Raw genomic sequence first — 21094 nt, 5'->3', positions numbered from 1 at the left:
TAATAAAATCAGTACAATAATAAAATCAGTACACTTGAATTTCACTTTCACCCGTGTTAGCTCTGAGATAAGCTTCACTGGAGTTCCAGAAAGACTGCTTTTAGGCTTGCAGTCCTACGTCCCAGTGACTTTAGCAGGGGAGAGAATTAAGCGCCTGCTTAACTCTCTCGTCCATTAAAGTCCACGGGGCTTCAAGGTCCTTCAAGGTGGCCGAACTGCGCCCGCCTTCATTAGTCGGGAGCTGCAATTCCCCACACAGATCATGAGGACCTGTTGCATGTCCATCTTAAAATCCAGCTTTGCCGCACAAATGCCCGGGCCTTTTCTCTTCATATACCTACCGAATACAATCCTGAGCTTCTTGTAACAAACGGAAGGCCACTTGGAAAACGAGGCTTGAATTCCTGCATGCTGAGCTATAAAACTGCATGGAGACCTGCCGGAGACCGGCGCCCCCTCTCCATTTTTTTGCGCTCGGAGGGGCCTGAAGGGCAATAATGTTCCAATTAGAAACTGCAGCTCCAGCCAAGCTCTGCTCTATGGAGCTATTCAGCAGCGTCGCGTTGCGCCTGGCACTGCTGGCGCGATCGTGGGGGAAGATATCTTAATGTTAGTGGTGGGGAGGGAGACCCGGCGGATTCAAGCGGGACGCAACAACAGCACAGGATCCCCGGAGCTGGCGGACGGCCCACAGTGGGCTTGGGGGTGGGAGACGAAGGGTGAGAGGCCGGTGGCCCACAGCGTGGCTCAGTGGCCACAGGCTCGGACCCAAGTGAAAGGGAGGCGGCGGTGAGAGTGAGCAATGCAGAGAGGACACTGTTGGGCAATCCGGTTTGAAGCCTGTTCCAGGCGTCGCGGCTTTCCTTGTGTGTAAATCCCTTTGGACGGGAAATGGGGCTAGGATCCAAGAAAGTGTTACTGGGACCTGCACTCCGCACCTAAGGCACCGGGAAACATATCCCAGTATAAGGAGCGTCTCCACCCCCATCGTTCAGCCCGGACACTGAGGGCTCAGAGGGCCTTCTGGCGGTTCCCTCCCTGCAAGAAGTTTGGTTAAAGGGAACCAGGCAGAGAGCCTTCTTGGTAGTGGCGCCAGCCCTGTAGAACGCCGTCCCATCAGATGTCAAGGAAATACACAACTATCTGACTTTTAGAAGACATCTGAAGGCAACCCTGTTTAGGGAAGTTTTTAATGTTTGATGTTGTATTGTGTTTTTTAATATTATGTTGGGAGCCGCCTGAGCGGGATATATTATTATTATTATTATTATTATTATTATTATTATTATTATTATTATTTGAAAGGCTGGCCACTTCGAGGATGGGGCGAGTCTCTTTTTGTTGCCCATATGGTAGGACCAGAGTCCATGTGTTCTTCTAAGGAGAAGAAAGTTGTTGTTTTTCACTCACGCACAGGGAGGAACTTCCTGAGAGCTGTTCTGTGATGGAAGGGATTGCCTTGGAAGGTGCTGGATCCTTCTTCCCCAGATGTTTTTAAGCAGAGGCAGAAGAGGTGACTTTCAGGCAATGGGTTAGGCTAGAAGGTCTTTGAGGTCCCTTCCCACTATATGATTCTGTGATTTCAGTGGAATCTACTTCCACTCAACAATGATTAAGATCGCATCCTGGAACATGGATATCCTGCCCGTTTCCAAGCACGTTGATTCAGAAATCATTTCCTTAATATTAATGGTAAATAGGCACAGGAACCTTATAATGCAATTCTAGGCATATTTACTCAAAAGCAGGTCCCACGCCGTTCAGTAGATCTTCCTTCCTGGTAAATATGCATAGGATTGCAGTCTGCCAGCAGTCTTATGCAAGAGCATGTCCTGTTGAGTTCACTGAGCCTTACTCGCAGGTAAGTAAGTGTGTACAGGGTGATTTAAAACTTCAATGTGCTTTGAATTGGGCCGCTTCAACAGGATTGCAACCTTGCTTTATGGTACAGTGGAATATTCCGGAAGCTTCCAATTAAATGTGTTTCGGAGAGGGGTAGGATCCAAAATTGCATTCTGGAGCAGGGTTCATTTGGCCTGGGGCTTCACTGCAATAGAAGGGACACTTTCATTTTATGTCTAAGTTTTGGTCATAACTTTCTACAAAAGCATGCGCCCGAGCTGCCCAATTCTACGGTTCACGCGTTTGAATTTCAGTGTTCTTTTAAGGCCAATGCAGACTTTCTTCCGACCTGTGCTTTGGGCCTGTAGGCTGGAGGGGGGATGAGCACTTCTGGGAGCTAATTAAAGAACAGAGGTCACAACAACCCACCGGGAGATTCTCATCCACGAGCCCCAAAGGAAATAATGGACCTTGCGCAAGAGCACTAGCAGGTCCTATTCATTTCAATGCCAGAGGGTGGGAGTTAGGCCGGATCGCTTCCCGAAGCACTGTGTCCAAACCGGAACCAGCTTAGTTTGGCTTTTAAGGGGCAGCCAAATTTGGTTCAGAGTTGGTTTTGCACAGGCAAGGTAAGGGGGCCTGGCAAGATGACTCCCTTTCATTATCTCTGCAGGATCAATTGTGATGAGCTTATGTTATACACGCAGACAACACCCCCCCCCCACACACACACCAGGCGAATAATACAGATCTCGGCGTTGGGAGCAATGAGATGTCATTAGGGCGGAACTAATAGTAAATTAAAACAATTTTCTTTTTAAAACGGTGGAAGACAGAGAAACAATATACCGCACTTCCAGCTTTTCAGGCTCTTCGATGCAACTAAATTGCAAGTAAATCAATGGGGATTTCGTGTCACGTAAATAGTTGAGGATCAAGATGGAGAGCTGACGATTTACTTTCAAGTAAACAGCTGAGGATGGAGAGTTGACGAATCTGTTGACGAGTCTATATATGCTAGGTATATAACACGCGCTCTGGTTCCATTCCTTTAACGCCCGTCTGATTTCTGCGCACTTCAGGCTGAAAGGTAGGCAACAATCTATGCACTCTTACTGGGGAGTAAGTCTCATTTAATTCAACAAGACTTCCTTCCGACTAAACATCAGTAGAATCCCGGCTGCATATTGATCTGTATCGATCGGGAATCGTAAAACAAAACAAAACAAAAAAACACATTGGGAGTTCTGTTGACTCCAATAGGACTACTCTGAATCAAATCAGTTAATAATTGCTGCCATTTAGAGTTCGTATAGTGCAATCCTCCCCCCCCAAAAAATGTTCATAGGTGTAGTAATTACCCTGTGTGCGCGCCCATGTGGTTGAGCGGGTTAAAAAATAAAACGACATCACACCCATGGAAAGGAATATGATTTTCCTTTAGTCACGGTGTTGACGAGGAACACGGAAATAATGTATGCGCAGTGGAGGATCACTGGGGCTTATAAACACCTAGGAGGAAGTCCCAGGTGAGTCCCTTGGCCCCCTGGGACTTACTTCTGAGTAGACATAGATAAGATTTCACTGTAAGGCTGCAATCCTATGCACACTTTATGAGGTGTAAGTCGCAGTGGAGTTACACCTCTAGGACTGTGCTATTAATTCAGCAGCTCTGAAATCAATGTTTGGCATCCACCCTGATCTTAAACGCAATTCGGTTCGATGGAAACTGCTTCCAAACAAACAATGTGTCTCAATTCAGTTCACATGTATTCACTATCCTGGCGCTTCAAGATCTGTTGCCTGGGCCCTTCAAGCAATACGGTTCTCACATGATCAGTCAGTCGCTTTCAAATGCCGTGGCAAAAACAGGAGGGCTCGAGTAAAACTTGGGGATTTTCAGAAAAGGCTAGAGGCGTGTTTTTCGAAACTTAATAAAAAGCGATCTTTGCAAACCAGTGTTGCGCGCAGGTAGGTTGGAAAATTCGAAGTATTTTGTGAAGCAACAATTCTTCTACCATGGCGTATTTCCCAGATCCGGTTAGTTCCCCCGACTGCCCTAGGGTGCCTGTGGAAGAACAAGGCGCAGGCACTTCCATCCTAAATGCGCTACTTGGGAGTAAAGGCCATGCTTGGATTGGGTCTGCTCTCAGGCCATGATATGTGGACGACAGCAAAAATAACGGCAGGTTTTATTTCTTTTTCAACTTTTGTAAAAAATATATTTAGGGGCATATTTTCCTTACTTTTCATTACCTTTCAGGGCCTGGTTAGCGCTTTGTAACGTACAAAAGCCACACATTAATACAGTGTTCTACGAATGCGTCCGTCTTAAAAGTGGCTAATAATCTGCTGTACCTTTATCTGTTTACGAATTCTGTGATTTTGAGAGGCACCGGTCGGAAGACTTTTAACTAGGAAAGCAAAATATTTTTAAGGCAATATAAACGCGCGCACCCGCGAGCGCACCCACCCATATAATAATGACTAGACTCACATTGCATTGGCTTCGGTACTTTGAAAAAACCCCCACCGTACACTGGACTCCTTTTGCACATGGACTTCTTTTAAGTTATCACTGGGGGAGGAACTGACCCGCCTTTTAAAGACTTCTACCAGCTTTTACTCTATTCTATATTTACGGGTAACTTTTCGTTGTATGACTGGAAGAAAACCGGGCACACATTGTTCGCCCCACTGAAATTATAAAATGTATCATAAGTTGAGAAGTAGGGTGGGGAGGGACTTGAAGCCTAAAACTCATTGTTTCCTTTATTTCAAAGGGGGGGAAACCTGAACGATTCTCATCCTTTTGATTGATTAAGGTCTTGAATAACTTGAGGCTTGAGAGTGACAGTTACTGAATAGACTATTGCAAATAAAAAAAGCCCTGTGGAAAGCCGGGCTGGCACTTCAGAGTGCAAAGGAGGCGAGTTTGCTGGCACTTACTAAGTTATAAATAAAAGGACATGCACAATAGTACCTTCTTTAAAGACAGACAGTCTTTACAACACTCCTGGCGTCATATCCTGCTGTGGTCACTTCAGCTCCTAGTCAGTCTTTTCTCTCTCTCTTTCTTTTTCTTTTTTCTTCTTTTTTTAAAAAAACCCTTCCCCTCCCCCAGCAGTTTAGTTTCAATGCTATAATAAATTCCTGGGAAGATCTGCTTCTTAGCAAAGTTCACTTTGGCAAACATATATAGGAATGTGCAATATATATATGTGTGTGTGTGTGTATCTATATATATATATACAGCACACGGCTCCGTAAATATGCACAAAGACCGACTCCTACCTATCTTTCCAGTTTTTAAAAGCAAGAATCCGTTTGGGGGATCTATAAAGATTCCTGTTGCCGCCGTCGCTGTCTTGGTTTTTGTTTTGTTTTTAAAAATACGATTGCACGAAAAGCTGGGTTTCCACTCCCTCTAAATGCTGCTTTGAAAAGTTTGAAAACAGAAGGGAGGGGGTTGAGGGGGGGATAAGTAAGAGAGAGAGAGAGAGAGAGAGAGAGAGAGAGAGAGAGAGAGAGAGAGAGAGAGAGTTTTGCTGGATGCCAGACACACGCCCAGGGGAATCTAGTCTGGAGTTTGAAAGGACAAAGGATAGTCTCGAGAGAAACGCTGGAGTTTCTCTTGAGTTTCCCTGCGTACAGCTGCGCATTTACAACCTCTCCGTAGAAGAAAGAAAAGGTGGCCCAGAAAGAGAGAGGCAGAGAGGCAGAGAAAGACACTGACTTCAAGCCATGCAAGAGGTTGGCTACTTCCTCATTGTAATCTCTCGCACAGTGGCATTGTGCCAAGAGGAGTTGTAAAAAAAAAGGAGAAAAAAGGAAGGGACCGTCCTTCCCCCCCACCTTCTCCTCCTCCTCCTCCTCCTCCCTCCTCCGCCGCTTCCCTCCCCTGCTCCTCTTGCATTTTCTCCTGTCCAGCCATTCTCTGAAAGAAAAGGCACTTCATCAAGGGAAGAGAGAGGCAAATCCCGGGTCACCCTCCTAAGCCGGAGCCCTTCGATTGTCAGGAGGAGAAGAGAAAGTTGGCGCTGTCGTCCAATCAGCTCGTGTCTTCTCCAGACGGGACAGTCTCCAGGCTGGCCAATCGCGGCGCAGAGATCCTAAGGAAGCTTGGGGTGAAAGAACTAATAAATACTCCGGAGCGGAGCTTCCTTTCACTTCGTATCAACAACAGGAAGAAATCATTCCTGCCACTCAAGCCCAGTTCGTAGCAAAGTGAGCTCATCCCACGGCAGGGACCAGGCACCTCGCGGCTTCCTCGGCAGCCTTTTTCTCCGGGCAAAACTTTTCCCACCCCCTTTTCCTTGCTCACTCTCTCTTTCCCTCGCCCTCACTTTCTCTCTCGGCCACATTTTTGACTCGAGATACCACGTTTGATTGAGAAACAGACCAGGGACAACGACCCCCCTTCCCCCCTTCCCATAGCTTTATCCCTTCCCCCTTTTGTCCTTCCTCTCCTTTTTATTAATATCTTTTTTAACAACAACAACAACAACAACAACAGCTCCTCTACTCGATTCATTCTCTGCGGATCTTTTCCCAGAGCTGATCTGCGTTTGCCCTTTCCTCTTAACCTCCGCCATACCTGGATATAATACGTTGAAAGAGAGTCAAGCTGCCTTCAAAATGACAAGTCTGGGTGGAGCTGTCCCAAGGATGATGCGACCAGCTCCCGGACAGAATTATCCTCGCAGCGGGTTCCCATTAGAAGGTAAGACCGTGGAGCAGGAAAATGGGATGTTGGGGTGGGGGTGGGGAGGAGGGGGTGGGGGAAATCTGTGGCCTGCTTTGGTGCCAATGAGGCCGAATTGGGCATGCCTGGCTGTGGACCTGAACTCCTGAGTTCGTGGAGTTGCGGAAAAACAAGTTGATGTGCACACGCTTAAAAGGAGCGGGTCGTGAGCAAGAGAGAAGGTTTCAGCTGTCATTGTAGGCACGCTTCCTTGGAAGTAGGTGCCAGCGAAATTAACAGGGGTTCCTTTCCAAGGAGACTGGATTGGAGCGTAACCTAGTTTCAACAGCATGGAAAAGCGCAGACAGGAATGTCCCCCTCTCTCGACACACCCACGAATTATACACATTACTTTTTCGTCAACTTTTTAAAAATTTGGGGGGATGAAAGGAGAGAAGATAGGAAAAAACAGGAAGGTCACTGGAGAAGGCAGAGGCAGCGCAGATTCCAAACGAGTTTATTTCTCTCTTTGCTTTTCATGTCGGTTTCACTTGGAGGGTGGAATTGTCACCTGGCTGGGCGATGGTAAGCGTTGTAGGTGAGCGAGTCACTAAACCTGGTCGCAGTGTCAGAGCAGGAGGACACCCCAGATTTCTAACTCCGCCAGAAACTCCCTTGCGTAAGGGAAGTTTACAGGACTTTCGTCCGGCGTTGCCTTGCTTCCTTTACAAACACAAGCCGGTAATGCCACCACAAAACTAGCAATTCCAACGACTACTGTTTAGGGACAGTAATAGGTAGAAAAACGCCTTAAGTGCTGTTAAGCAACTCAGCTCAAACTCTCACTTTCGTGCATGTAGGCACACACCCGCGCAACACACAGCAGGGTTCGTGTGGACCTTCTCAGTTTGTCCAAAACATGTCAAGAAACTCCCTTCCATTAATTGAATCTTAAGAGCTTTCCAACTAGGATTTCATTATTAAATGTGAGGGACTTTTCTGTTCCCTCTTGCAAGAGAGACTAAAAACAGGTGGGATATTTTCCTAGCCTGTTGATTTTCGCATAATCACTCAGACAGGACCCAAGGAAGTTGGCAACTCTTCTGCGAGTTTATGAAAACGTTAAAGATGGTTAAAGCAAGCGATGAAACAATACTGTACAAATTGTTTCAGGGCGAAACGAGTCAGTGTGATCTGGAGAAGGGATGCACAAACAGGTGGGCAAGAAAGCGGACTAATCGGAAACAAGCAAACAAATAAACAAAACACCAAACGTCTTTCGAAATCGGGTTTTCGTGTGACTCTTAATATTAACATTTCTATTCCTCTCCCAAATGCATGGTACCTACCATTTCCCTTCCAAAACTGCCCCGACATATGAAACGCAAACAGTATAAGTAAATATTAAAGTTGTGTGTGGGGGGGTTATTTTAGAAAAACTCTGTGTTTATTCAAAATGGGGCAGATTGTCACATTCTAGCAGACTTCAGGAGACCCGTGGTCAAATGTCTACGATGCTTAGATTCTTCCTACAGTGAGAAGCAGGAGCACCAGTTGCAGAAAAGTTGCTGTTACTTATATTTACCCTCTTTTCTGGATCTTTTTGAATCATAAATTGCTCCTTTTGAGGGGGGAATTGGGGATACTCCGATTACTTAGAGCACTTGTCAACACTGTCTGTTTTCCTTCCGAGGAAAAGAAAGAGCGATTTAAAAGAAGGAAAATACCTGCGGTAGCCAAAGACTTCCGAACACCAACCGCGGCTTGTCTTAGGGAGTTTTCAACCTAGGAATAAATATTTATTGAACTGATACCCAAAGCACTTTTTCTCGGAAGAAAATTCAGTGGAAGCCGACCGAGAATAAATATAACCTTCCCGGTTCGGTTTTTAAAACAGATCAAAATGCCCACTTCGCCCAGAACTATATATCTCTTACAGATATAAGAAAGTCCACAGTTTTGCCACGGCTTAGCCTCTGTTTGCTACGACGGAGACAGCAAACGGTATCAGGGAATAACTAACCCGTTTGTTAACCAATCCTGAACACGTGCGCGAAAAGTTCCAAGCGAAAGTGTTTCAGGATCCGTGTGCCAGGCTCAAACGATGCCACCAAATCGCAAGGGAGAGGGGAAGCTGCCTGGAACGCGCGTCTCTGTGTATCGTGTGTAACTGTCGCTGTACCTTGCGTGTACGTGAGGTAGGCCGCTCGGATACCGAAGGAGCCCTCTCTTCTTTGTCCCCCTTCTGTCCAGTGTCGACTCCGCTGGGCCAAGGCCGAGTCAACCAGCTCGGGGGCGTCTTCATCAACGGCCGGCCTCTGCCCAACCACATCCGCCACAAGATCGTGGAGATGGCTCACCACGGGATCAGGCCGTGCGTCATCTCTCGCCAGCTGCGAGTCTCGCACGGCTGCGTCTCCAAGATCCTCTGCAGGTACCAGGAGACCGGCTCCATCCGGCCGGGGGCAATCGGAGGCAGCAAACCCAAGGTGAGGAAGGCGCAGCGCCGCCGGATCGGGCGAGGGGGGCGGGAATTGACGGGGCAGCTTCGGGCCGCGGACCTGAAGAACTCAGTTGCGCTTTTATTCAGAATCTGGCCAATCCAAAGGCCTACAAAATGGGTGCATCACCCTCTCCGTCCCTTCCAGTGCATGCTCCCGGGCGCTTGGGATCTTGTAGCAAGACATCCGGATTGGGATCATATGGAATAAGAAAGGACTGGGTGGTTCTGTTAATTAAGGGGGGCGGGGGACAGACGTGCAGAACTTCAGCTCTAAAGTTCCAACCAGTTCTGAACTCCTTGGCCAGCGCGCAGGTCCCCGCAGGTCCACGTTGGTGCACTTCCTTCGCGATCCTGACATCGCTGTGTCTGGGATTTGCAGCGCCGACTGCTCGCTGCTTCAAACGGGCCTGGCAGAGCGCAGGAGCGCTAGGCTCTGAACGCAACGCATTCCTTTTCTCTCTCTCTCCTCGTTGGAACGCTCTCGGTTTTCCTTACACCCCTTTACAACCACCCTAGCCTTGCGGAGATACAGATCCCAACCCCCTTCTAGCGCGTGCATATTGCTGCACACTTACCCAGCCATCCTCAAGAAGCATGCGCCGTTTTTTTCTAAGTAGGATCTAGAAAAGTAAACTCTGCACTACTCCAACTCTCTCCTGGCCAAAGTAACTTTCAGAAAGACAGTTGTTAGACCTTGCGGATCCCTCGAAGCAGTGTCGGGTAATGGGGGGAGGGGAAGGGGACTATAGCCCAGAACCGGGATCAGCGCGCTGCGACGCTAGCGAAGGCTGGGATCCTAAGCGACTTTCCTTAACCAGGGCAGGAATCCGCGAGGCTGATAATGGCCTTGGGACAAGTGTGCCAATAAACGCGGAGGTCTAATTGATTTTGGATCACACCACTAACGAGAGTGGACTGTATCCAAGAGAAACTTGAATTTCAGTAATTTACCTTTCCATCTACCCGTCTCTGTCGTCCAACTTCTGCTACAAACGTTGCATTCTCATCTCACCCCTAAATATACTTCCTCCTCCCTCTCTGGAAACTAATTATCACTGAATTCAATGTAATCCGGGTAAATGAATTTTGGAGCCAAGCGCTTTATTCCTTCCTTAGCCTTCTTCCTCCGAGGTGCATTGCGCAGTCTAGCGTATAAATTACTAGTTTCCCAAACTGTTTACATACAAACGTTAAGAGGTCAGAAAGATACTAAATTGAACAGTCACGTCCACGCTTCCAGTCTGATTTTAATGTTAATAAAAGTTTGTCTGAGAAACCATTTCCCAACTTTGAATAAATTTATTCTGACACTGGGTTTTGTTTTTTGCCCCGTCCTCGCCATTCCCTCCCCATCCCCATCTTAAATGGCAAAGGAACAGATAGGTTTGAAACCTCAACGCGAATACACAGCATTTTAGGGTGTTTATTTTGTGTGTATTTATATTTCTATACATAAAATTAAAAGTAATCTTATTTCATCTTTCAACAGAAGGGGATATTAATTTCCGCTTCATTAAAGGCTTCATGCATGCAGCAAATTTTCGTGGATCTTTAGAAATAGGACGTTGGCTGCAGCAGCCCCTCTTTTATGTTTTCCGGGATTTGGCTGCTTTTGCTTGGCAAAAGTTTCTATGAACTTTCAGGACTTTTATTTAAATGATGTTTTGTTCTAATCATAAAGTGAATGGGATCCCCCCCCACCTCCCCGTCTCCCTCCCTCTTCTCCCTTGTTGGCATTTCATTTTTACACCCCGATACATTACTTTGAAAGGAGTCCTATTCGATTCCGATCGACCTTGATTGCCAACCTGCGGCTTTAGGAAGCTACCGGAGGGTTTCCTGTCTAATTCTGCTCTGAATCCTTTTGCAAGCCTGTTTCGTGTCACACAGAAGACAGCGTTTCTTGGTCTCTCAATTTTCTGTTTCAAACGTGAGTCCTGATTCTTTAGCCCCCCCCATGAACAGTTCCTTTTATGGGGAGTGCTGCTAATTTTAAAAGCCCATGTTCGAGTCATTTCACATCTTTGCTTCAGCTGTTTTCTGTCAAATTGGCACCCCAGGGTCTGCAAAGCCGAGGAGATGAAGGATTTGTTCAGGAAGTATCCGGGATTGGTCCTGACTTTCAGCAGCATCAGTCTGAAGGGATTCCACCCCTAGGCTGAGCCCTCGATGTTCATTCATCCTCGTGGGGCGCCGGGTTCTGCTCCCCACCCCCCCTTTCTTTCCCATTTCTCTCCCCGCAAAGTGTCCCAACTTTTGTTCCTTTCTGGGTCGTTTCTATTAAAGCAGGTGACGACGCCGGATGTCGAGAAGAAGATCGAGGAATATAAACGAGACAACGCGGGCATGTTCAGCTGGGAGATCCGGGACAAGCTGCTGAAGGACGGCGTATGCGACAGAAACACCGTGCCTTCAGGTAAGTCCGAAGGAGACTCATTCAAAATGCTTTTGGGGTTCACCAGCTTCCGGATCCTGCACCCACTTAAGCCGATTGCACAGATCGACGACGTCTGGCATGGCAGGAAAGGGCTCAACCGCAGAGCATCTGCTTGGCACCCCCAAGGAAGGGTTGAGAGCCTCTGCCGGCCAGTGTAGACCATACTGAGCTACCAATGGTCTGCCTAAGGCGATCTATCTTCCTAAAATATATTGATAGGGAAGCTGATTCAGTTGATTCTGGTACACCAGCTCCCAGGTAAGTGTGCGGAAGGTGCCATCGAAATTAGGGGAACGCCTCTAAAGAAAGAGGCTAGTGCCCTCGAAAACTTCTCTGGAATTGTCAACCCAGCCCTGAAAATGCTTCCTTACAGCCAGTCGTTTTTACAGCTCGATCCTAAGCGGCTTTACTCGCAAGGAAGCCGCACTTAATTCAGTGGACAACAAGTCTAAGAAAGACCGGAGCTTTCACTCCCATGGATTTCATTGGAACTTTCCCCCACCAAATAGCACAATTAAAGATGCAGGCCGGATCGAGGTCGGTTTAAACACCAAATATATATGATTGTTTTAGAAGCTCGCCCTGCCTTCCTCCCCTCAACCCCCCGCCCTGAGTTCCCATAAGAGACATCAAACGACGCTGCTCTCGACAGACTGCAGGCTTTCACGGGCCCTGTGGGGCCTTGCGCGACTTGCTGGATGAGTGTCTATGATCTGGCTTTATCTTATAGGCACTGGATGAAAGAAACCGAGGGAAAGAGATCGCGTAGCGTTGGGGAAAAGGCTGCGAGCCGGGCTAGGTAGTGGGACGTAGTAAAAGAAGGCAAGCAATCTTCGTGGCTTGTCATTTCCTTGAGTTCTCATAAATCCGGGTGATCCGATTAACCACTATTGAAGCACATGTAGCTTCGAAGCATCGGGCTGGGAAGGTTTGTTTTTAATTAACATCCTAGAGCATCGCTTTCCGCTTCTCTCTCTCTCTCTCTCTCTCTCCCTCTCTCTCTCTCTCTCTCATTCCTTTCCTCCCAGAGCAACAATCCTGGGACGGGAATGTTTAGCAGGCCTGGGATTGGAAAAAATAAACCCCGTATTTATTTATTTTTAAATGGCACAATATATAAGAAGCACAAGGACATTCTTTCTTTATTATTTATTTTGCTCATTGGGGATGGGAAAGGGCTTTTGCAAACGGTGCGACGCGATTGTGCCGTCTCGTTTTCCACTCCGGCATCCTCTGAGAAAGAACTGGGGGTGGGGGAATCACTCTTCCTCGGAAGAATTCCAGAACTAGTCTATCGAGGTGTTTCGCGCTGAACCGTCGCAAGAAGTGAATTGTAAGCTATCTAAATCAGGAAGCGGTGGCGGGGAGTAGGTGGGCGAGAAGCCCGTGGGAACGTGGAAGGACTGATTGGTGGTGGCCCCCGACATAGTCAAGACTTGGTAGGAATTAGTTCTTTGATGGTTCCAGCGCGGAAAAAATGCGGTGCGCTGAGTTAAAATATCCAACTTTCCTTCCCCAGGCAAGTTCATGCTTATAGCAAAAAGAAAGGAATTTAATAGCCTGATCCGCAACCAGTTTTGGGAAGCGAAAGTTTTGGATTTGAACTCAAGTTCACCCCAGAACCTTTACAAAGTTCCATTGAGATCGATGGGAGTGAAAATCCATGGGAGAAGAAGGGCTTTCACTCCACCCAGCCAGATGCACCCGAGGCCCGTAGGGTACACACATATATTCTGCTCGCTGCTGTTTTGCAACAAAGGTTGAACCTAACTCGAAAGGGCTTCGACGTGAGGCTGCATTTCTATGCACGCTTTTTTGGGGTGGGGGTTAAGCACTAATGAACATTTACTTCCAAGTAAACTTGCAGAGGAATGGGCTGCAAAGCTTCCAGAGCTCCAAGATCCGGATCCTCCGCAAGTTTATTCGGAAGTCAATCTGCACTGCGCATTCAGAGGTGTGCTCAGTGTGGCTCCTCTCAAGGCAGTGTTCATACAATTACAGCCTTTTAAATGATGATGATTATTTTTTAATGTAGGGTACCAACCTCTCTTTAAATCTTTCGTTTAGTTGGATTGCAGATCCTGATTTCCTCGCGCTTCAGCTGTTGATCATATTAACGCTTTTAAATGCGCACGGGGTCTTTCCTATTTATTTCTTCGTTTGTTTGTGTTGGGGGTGGGTGGGAAGAATTATACATTCACTCCTTCAGTTTTTAAAAATATTCTATGTCAAGGCTGTTTACAACAGAATCGTAAAAATGCCATAAACGGCCGAGCAGTCGTAATCCTTTAAGCTACAAATCAGAAGGAGCGCTAAAACTTTCTGTGATGAGCAAGGGATCCGAAAGGATTCGCCCCGAGACTGCCAAACGCCACTAGTCCCGAAGGAGGTTCATTGCCAACCCCTCAGCACATAAGCAAAGGATGCTCTCCATAGTTAGTTGCAGCTGCTGCCGCCTCCATCCAGCTTCTGCCTTCAGTTATATTTCCCCCTCTTTCCCCAAGTGAGCTCCATCAGCCGTATTCTGAGAAGCAAATTTGGGAAGGGAGAAGAAGAAGAAGCCGAGCTGGAGAGGAAGGAAGTGGAGGAGAGCGAGAAGAAAGCCAAGCACAGCATCGACGGCATCCTCAGCGAACGAGGTAAAGGGCGGCCGGCTTCTTCTTCTTCTTTGAGGGGACCGAGGCGCCGTTAGAGAGTGCAAAGATGATTGATCAGGGCCTATAGCTTTATGGGACAGAGGAAGGTGTAGAAAGGCCGGACTCTTTGGCTAGGGGAGCCGTCGAGCATGTTGATCGCATGTTGGGGGGGCGTCGAAAGGGTAGTACTGGCTGCTCCGTTTCCATTTAGGAGAATTTACGGGAGAGACACTTCGGTGGTGTTTGGCTTTGGAGGGGAGGGGAGGGATGGAGATGGGCTTCCCCAGGTGTCGGCGGAGAAGCCCTCGTTTGGGATTGTGAAAAGAGGACCCTCTAAGAGTGAGACTTTTGGGCGGCGGCAATAGGTAGATTCAGAAAAGAGAGAACCACGAACAGGTCCCCAGCTCCCTAGCCTTTGAAAGGTTTCCCGGTTGAAGAGAAGTTGGTTGAGATGACTGCTCTCCTTGTCTGCCTATCTATGGGTGGTGCATGTCAGTTTCAGCGAGATATTGTGACTCTGTCGGCCAACAAGTGGTGCAGTTGGGTAAATTTTGATTCTGGACTTAATGGCCTTCGTCACTCCGGCACTTACTTAAAAACATGGTGAGCCCCTTGCTGCGTTTCCCGTCTACTAGCTCATTCCACTGTGCGGGGGCCCTGGACGTCTGCCCCAAAGTCCCACCCTGGCGGTACAATTGTCCTAAATAGGTTTATTTGGGAGTTTTGCAGGATGGAATTATGTATATAGGTTTAGACCTTGCGTTTAGACAGACTCTAGTCTCGGCCTATGCTACCTTTTGTCTGGGAGTCGCAGTACTATCTTTGGCGAGATCTCCCTCAGGAAGAGGACATCCCCACTGAAGGAACGTGTCTTCCGCGGTTCCAACAGTACAGACAATGATACTTGTTGCACTCCTCTTGTCCTTTTCTTGTGTCTGGCGCCTGACACAGGCAGAAATAAAAGCAGATAGAGATTCTTCCTAGGATGGAGAAAGAGCAGGGATCAAAGCTTCACTTCTGTGTGAGGCGGTTGTCCAAGGCACAGGAGCAGGGCCGGGAAGAAAGGTCGACCATCTAGTCAGCCTGTAACCTGCAGCCGGGTTTCCCCCTTCAAATGTAAGCACATCGACTACAACTCATTTTGATATTTTACATCTGCTTGAAGTCCCACACCCATTCGGTGCGTTCAAAATCTCGGGCTGAAATCTTGAGGACAGTTGCCCAGGGGAAAGCACCCGATGAACTCAATGGGACTTACTTCTGAAGAAACAGGGAGTTGGGGTCGGGCCCTAAATGCTACTTGTCAGACAAAAAAAGAAACAAAGTCCATCCTTTCCGATGGCACGACTTCCAAATTGGTGTCCCTGCAGCTTGCTTGCGTGCCTGTTTGCTTGCTTGGGAGCAAGTCCGCTGATTTCCGTCGAGCTTCCGTCTGCATCCAGGGTCGTCGGCTGCTCTTTAACCGAAGTAAGAGAGTTCAGGGCATGGGCATAGCCAGGTTTTTTTTTAGGGGGGCAGGCATTATGGGGGAGGCAGAACCGAGTTATCTGTGATGCAATTGGTCAGTTAGTTAACTATTTTTTATTTATTTACTTGATTTGGGGGGGGGGGCAGCTGCCTCCCTGCCCCCCCACTCCCGTGGCTCAGGGAAGAGTTATTATTCTCCGGCTCATCCGTGTTAGGCTGGGATGGGACGGAAAGATGACAGTCTGTCTGACCCTGAGTAAGATTTGCTCTCATCTCTCGTCTTCTCTACCCCCGTTGCTAGGAAGTCGATTTTGCTGGGCTCAGTTGCAAATTAACACGCTCGCTTGGAACTAACTTATCTGAAAACGTCGGGATGCGCGCTTTTTGCGCTGCAGAACCAGCCTGGCAATGTGTTTTAATGCAGGAATGGGGGGGGGGATGCGTTGTAGGCCTCCCGGTTCTAGCAACGTTTACGCGCAAGGAAGTAATAGTGCGATCCTATCCACGTTTACTCAGAAGCAAGTCCCCTGGCGTTCGATAGGGCTTTACTCCCTAGTAAGTGCGCCTGGGATTGCAGCCCAAGGGAGTCCCACGGAATCCCGGGGGCGCTTTATTTCCAAACTGGAGAGCTGAGCATCTTTGCCAGAGAGACAGCGCGATCCTGCGCCCAGGAAAGCAAGTAAGCAAGCGAGCAAGATTGAATTTAGCGGGTGAACAGGCATAGGAAAGCTTTTCTCTAAAATTTGGAATGGACGGAACCGGAGGTTACTACTACAACAACAAAGTTATCGGCATGTGTGGGTTATGGAATGGGCTGCCAGAAACGCTCGACTCAATTCTGTATATTTCTGGGTGAGCCGAAGAGAGAGAGAGAGAGAGAGAGAGAGAGAGAGAGAGAGAGAGAGAGAGAGATGGAGGACACCCAGTTGTGTGAATTCCCTGGTCTCTAAACATCCCTGTTGGAGAGTTCTAGTCTCTTATTCACCTTAATTTCATGTTATTAAACAACTTGCGATCTCGCAAATTCGACCCAGAAGTGGGAAGAGTTCTGAGTCTGATGTTCCGATCAGCAAGCGCGTGTGTGAAATCTAGAAGCAGATAAGGATGCACGTCCAAAACTTCTTTCCCCTCCCCCACAAAGCAAGGCTCCCTCCCCCGCCTTTTAAATCGCACAGTATTCAGTTGGCGTTATTTATGAAGAGTTCGCAATCTGGGGGGAAAGAGGCTCCCAGTAGGGGTAGGAGTGGGGGGGGGGTGGGGAGGGGGGGGGAGGGGAGGTTCGTTGTATGAACTCGTTGTGAAAAGCTAGTTGCTCAATCGTGTGGCCAGAGCCGTTTAGTCCCTTCCCCCCCGTGTCCTTAAATCTGAACAGTATTTTGGGTTAGTCAAGCTGAAGTCATTAAATAAAAAGGGACAGGGGAGGGAACCGTGGGGGGGGAGGAGGAGGAGGGAGAGAAGTCCTTGAGAGAAGGTCGCGATCCTGCCCGTTAAAGTAGGATAGTAGCCTGCTTAAGCCATCTTTACTACTATTGTAGTGGGCTTTGCTTACTTTGAAGTAAAAATAAATAGGCTTGAGATGCCAGGAACGCAGGAAGATACCATATCTATATATCAATTTCTATATGCTGCTCTCCTCCAAAGGCTACCTGGGTTGTTGATTTATAGAACTTCCAAGTTTTATTCTAGCAACAGAGGGAAGAAAGTTAAAGAATAAAGAGAGATTTTTTTGGGGGGGAAAAGGAACTCTCTTTCTCTCTCTCTGTACACATGCGCGTGCACACACACACACATTTAATGTGAAAAACAAACCATAGCTAGATTAATACACAGTCTGGGGCTATGATTCTATTTTGAACCTCTGCTGTGCATGCTTAGTCTGTTGCAAATCCTGCTTCAGTCAGGTCTACTACATATAGAAAGATTGCAGCTTTGCATGAACACAGTAACAGTAATCAATGGAGCTGACTTCCAAGTAAGTGCATTATGGATCAGGGTGCAAGATAGATTTCCATCTGCTTCAGTAGGGTTCTTCTTCCCCACCCCCACCCCCAAATTCAGAGTCTGTTGCAGTTGCCATCTAAAGGAGGGGAGAATCCTTAATCCACTTCTCTGCAGGTTGTCTGTTGTTGATGTTGGAGCTGGTTTTCCAAGACCTTATGGCTTGAGTCGGCAGACGGGGCTGTTGCCAGTGCCGGGATGACTTGTTGTTTGAGGTTCCCCTCGCACTCCTCCTCCAAAGCTTGCCCCTTGCACATCCACCGTAGGCCCTGGAGAACAGGAGACAAAAAGTACCAAATGAGCTGGTCAAACATTTGTACAACTTTTCCAGCTTTTACAAAGAAGGCCTTCTATACACAATCTACACTTGGAGATGAACTTGGAAAACAAAGAGGGGAGAGTCCATTGAAACTCGCACTTTAGCTCTGGCCAGACAAAGGTTCAGCTCGCAGCAGCTTGATGTGGACAAAAGAAGGCAACCTTTTTATAATTCAAGGAGAAAAGAAGAGAAAACAGGCCCTACAATAGGGCCAGAAAAGACATTATGGGCTTGCAATGAGGGATGAATTATTCAATGAGCCCCAATAGCCAATGCTCTGAGGAGTTTTATGGACTCTCCACCGTGGAAAAAGTGGCTATTTTCACCTACAAAATGTCTCTAGCCTTTCTAGACGGCTAGAGATGCCGACAGCCATTCAGGAAGGACAACTGAAACCATTCTTTAAGACTATAGCATCCCTCCACATTGTAAAAAGAGAGGGGAGGGGGAGGTGACACCCTCAAGCCTACTAGAGATTTAAGGAGAGCTGCATCTTCACAGTGTTCAAATGTATATGTCAAGAAAGAGAGGCACAAATGGAGAAAAACAATGCCGGCAGGTTCATGGGTTTATTTTTTTATTTTCTTTAAGGCAGATTGGTCACTGAGCAGGAGGCCTCTGCACTGAAAGTAGATTTCCACTCTCTTAAATCTTAGCAGTGGAATAAAATGTGGGGTGAAGAAAGGATGGCTAGGGAAGAAATAGCTAATGTTAATGGCCAACACATTTTTATTAATGATAATGCCTGTTTTCATTGCGTAGTGCCCAGTCTTGAGCTCATTTATTTGAAAATGAACCTTGTTGATTTAAAATTTAGGTAAGGATCTTTGGATGGAGATGTCTTGGTTCTGGGCTAAGTCATGGTGCCAAACCTCAAGAACACCGAATAACTGTTATTTATTTTATTCAGTCCTTAACAAAATGCATTTCAGATCATTTTTGGCTTTTCAGAACACATATTCCCCAAAATGGAGGCACTCCAAGTGACAAACAGTTTTTTGTTTTGAATTGAATCGGGAAGTTTAATCATAAACATATTTGCAAAGGCTATTGGAAGTCTTGCTATTTGTTCCTTCGATATCTGTGAAATAAATGGATTTTTTTTTGTCGTAGTAAAACTTAAAGGATAATCATTTTTTTGTTTCTTTTAACTCTAAATGTGTCTTTAGTAAGCTGATAACTACTGCAACTAATAACAGTGAGAAAAATGGAATATGGTTAATTTTCTGAGCCTCAAGAAATGGAGATTTATTGTTGCCATTATTTAATATTGATAGCTGTTTCTAAATGCTCAAAAGAATTGGTATCAGTGGATTTGTTTTGAAAACATTATGTATGAAATGAATCTTTAAGACACTTGCCGGAATCTCAACATGTTTGTGCAGAAGTAATTATTATTGAGTTGGAGCTCAGATAACCTTACGAACTGCATCATAAGCTCTCTTTTAGATTTCCTTTATGAAGGCATTGGTTTATGACTGGTCTTGCTCTTGGTTCTGTGTTGGAAACTTTAGAATTATGAACAGAAACTTCTGTGGCAGAAACTCCAGGGTTATGAATGGTGCAATGACCTCTCATGAAATGTTTGTCCAGCAACCTCGATGAAATGTAGGCTTCACAAATTTCAGAAAGAGCTGGCTTTCTGCATCTCCAACCTTTTTTAAAAAAACAAAACAAAAAAACAAAACAAAAACAGTTCTGGGAAAATGTAGAGAACTTTGCATAATTCACAGCTCAGTCTTTCACTATAACTTTGTTCTCAGACATGTTGACATCTAGGGATGAGATGAGTTAAGACAGAAATTGATTACATATTTTTCTTGAATTTTTCAGTGCTGGATGTGGTTGAAATATTTTACTAGCACACGAAGAGATTTTGCTGTACACTAGTACATATTATTCAATTCCAGCCTTAATCTCGAAGGAAGAAGGTATTTGTTAGTGTAAGCAGCTGCTAATTTGGGAAAGATTCCTATGATTATGAGTGATTTAAGAAGAATAAATAACAACGCCCCTTCCCAGAAAGCCAGTTTGCCCTAGTGGAGATGTGATATTTGTTGTGTTGCTGGTTGCAGGAAACTCAGGCTCAAATCTCTGATTTTCCAGTTTGGGCATGCTGGCATTACTTTGCATATCCCACCTTGTAGGGTTTTTATTCAGGTAAAATTAAAAACAACAGGACAGATTTCAATTTCCCCCCCAAAATACAAGTATTCAGATACCCCCAGTGAAGTGGACCAGATTATCTGATTATGTGTGAGCCTTCCTAGCTACATTTTAAAAAGTGCACACTAGTTGTTGTTAAAGTTTCTGTAGCATTCACAAGCAGGGCTGTTTACATTATAAAAAATACAAAAATACATAACATAGTAACAAAGCAAGCAATAACACCCTTCCCCCCCAGTTTAAAGTGCCATAGATTGTTTAATTAGCCACAGGCCTGAGAGAAGAGGAATGTTTTTGTTTGGTGCCTAAAGATATGTAATAAAGATGCCATGTAGGCCTTCCTGGGGAGAGCATTCCACAAGTGGGGAGCCACCACAGAAAAGGCCTGTTCTTGTGTTGCCACCCTCCGGATCTTTTGCAGAGGAAGCACACGAAGAAGGGCCTCAGACAATGATCCCAGGGTAGTTGCCTGTGTATTACAAATAACATTTATTGTTCCCAATCGGACCATCTCATATATAGTTCTTGAACAGGAATGACTACTCTTATTGGACCTGAGGACCACCTTCGCCTTTGCCAAACCCTCCCTTCGAGGGCCACATGTCAGCATTAGGCAGTGGCGTAGCGTGGGTTGTCAGCACCCGGGGCAAGACAAGTAATTTGCGCCCCCTAACCCGTGGATTTTAGCAGGGGGCAGAGAGCTGTGAGTGCGAGCGCGCCCCCCCAGATGTTGCACCCGGTGCGGCCGGCCCCCCTGCACCCCCCCACGCTACGCCACTGGCATGAGGTGTTGCCACCTCTAGTCTGCACACACAACACTGGGAACCCACATTGTGGACACACACAGTAGAAACACATACACAGTCTCAGATGTTCCCTCTGCAGCTGAGGTTTAAACCTCTTCACTTAGTGGAGCACAGTCACAACTTTAATTTATTTTCTTTTTGCCAAACATCAATGGATTCTTGGGGGGCAAGAGGAAAATAAGTTGCTTGAGGGGTTGAATCAGGCCTGTGGACTAGGTTCTCTCCCCACCCCTTCA

At 46.7% G+C, this 21094-nt stretch overlaps 1 protein-coding gene across 4 annotated transcripts in view; it reads left to right on the top strand.

Moving 5' to 3' along the window:
- Nucleotides 1-6302: 6302 nt before the first annotated feature.
- The window catches only part of PAX3 (paired box 3), a 103952-nt gene continuing 89160 nt past the window's right edge, over nt 6303-21094 (top strand). The window contains exons 1-4 of one of the 4 annotated variants that reach the window (XM_053390011.1): nt 6303-6565; nt 8780-9015; nt 11316-11445; nt 13971-14105. In XM_053390011.1, the coding sequence (XP_053245986.1) occupies nt 6481-6565; nt 8780-9015; nt 11316-11445; nt 13971-14105 (586 nt within the window). In that variant the 5' untranslated portion in view covers nt 6303-6480. The remainder of the gene's footprint in view (nt 6566-8779; nt 9016-11315; nt 11446-13970; nt 14106-21094) is intronic. The other 3 variants (XM_053390007.1, XM_053390009.1, XM_053390008.1) reach the window with 3 other exon arrangements.

The sequence above is a fragment of the Podarcis raffonei genome, chromosome 5, assembly GCF_027172205.1.
Source record: "Podarcis raffonei isolate rPodRaf1 chromosome 5, rPodRaf1.pri, whole genome shotgun sequence".
NCBI lineage: Eukaryota > Metazoa > Chordata > Lepidosauria > Squamata > Lacertidae > Podarcis > Podarcis raffonei.
The sequence above is the reverse complement of the archived record's forward strand: the minus strand, read 5'-3'. Positions and strand labels throughout refer to the sequence as shown.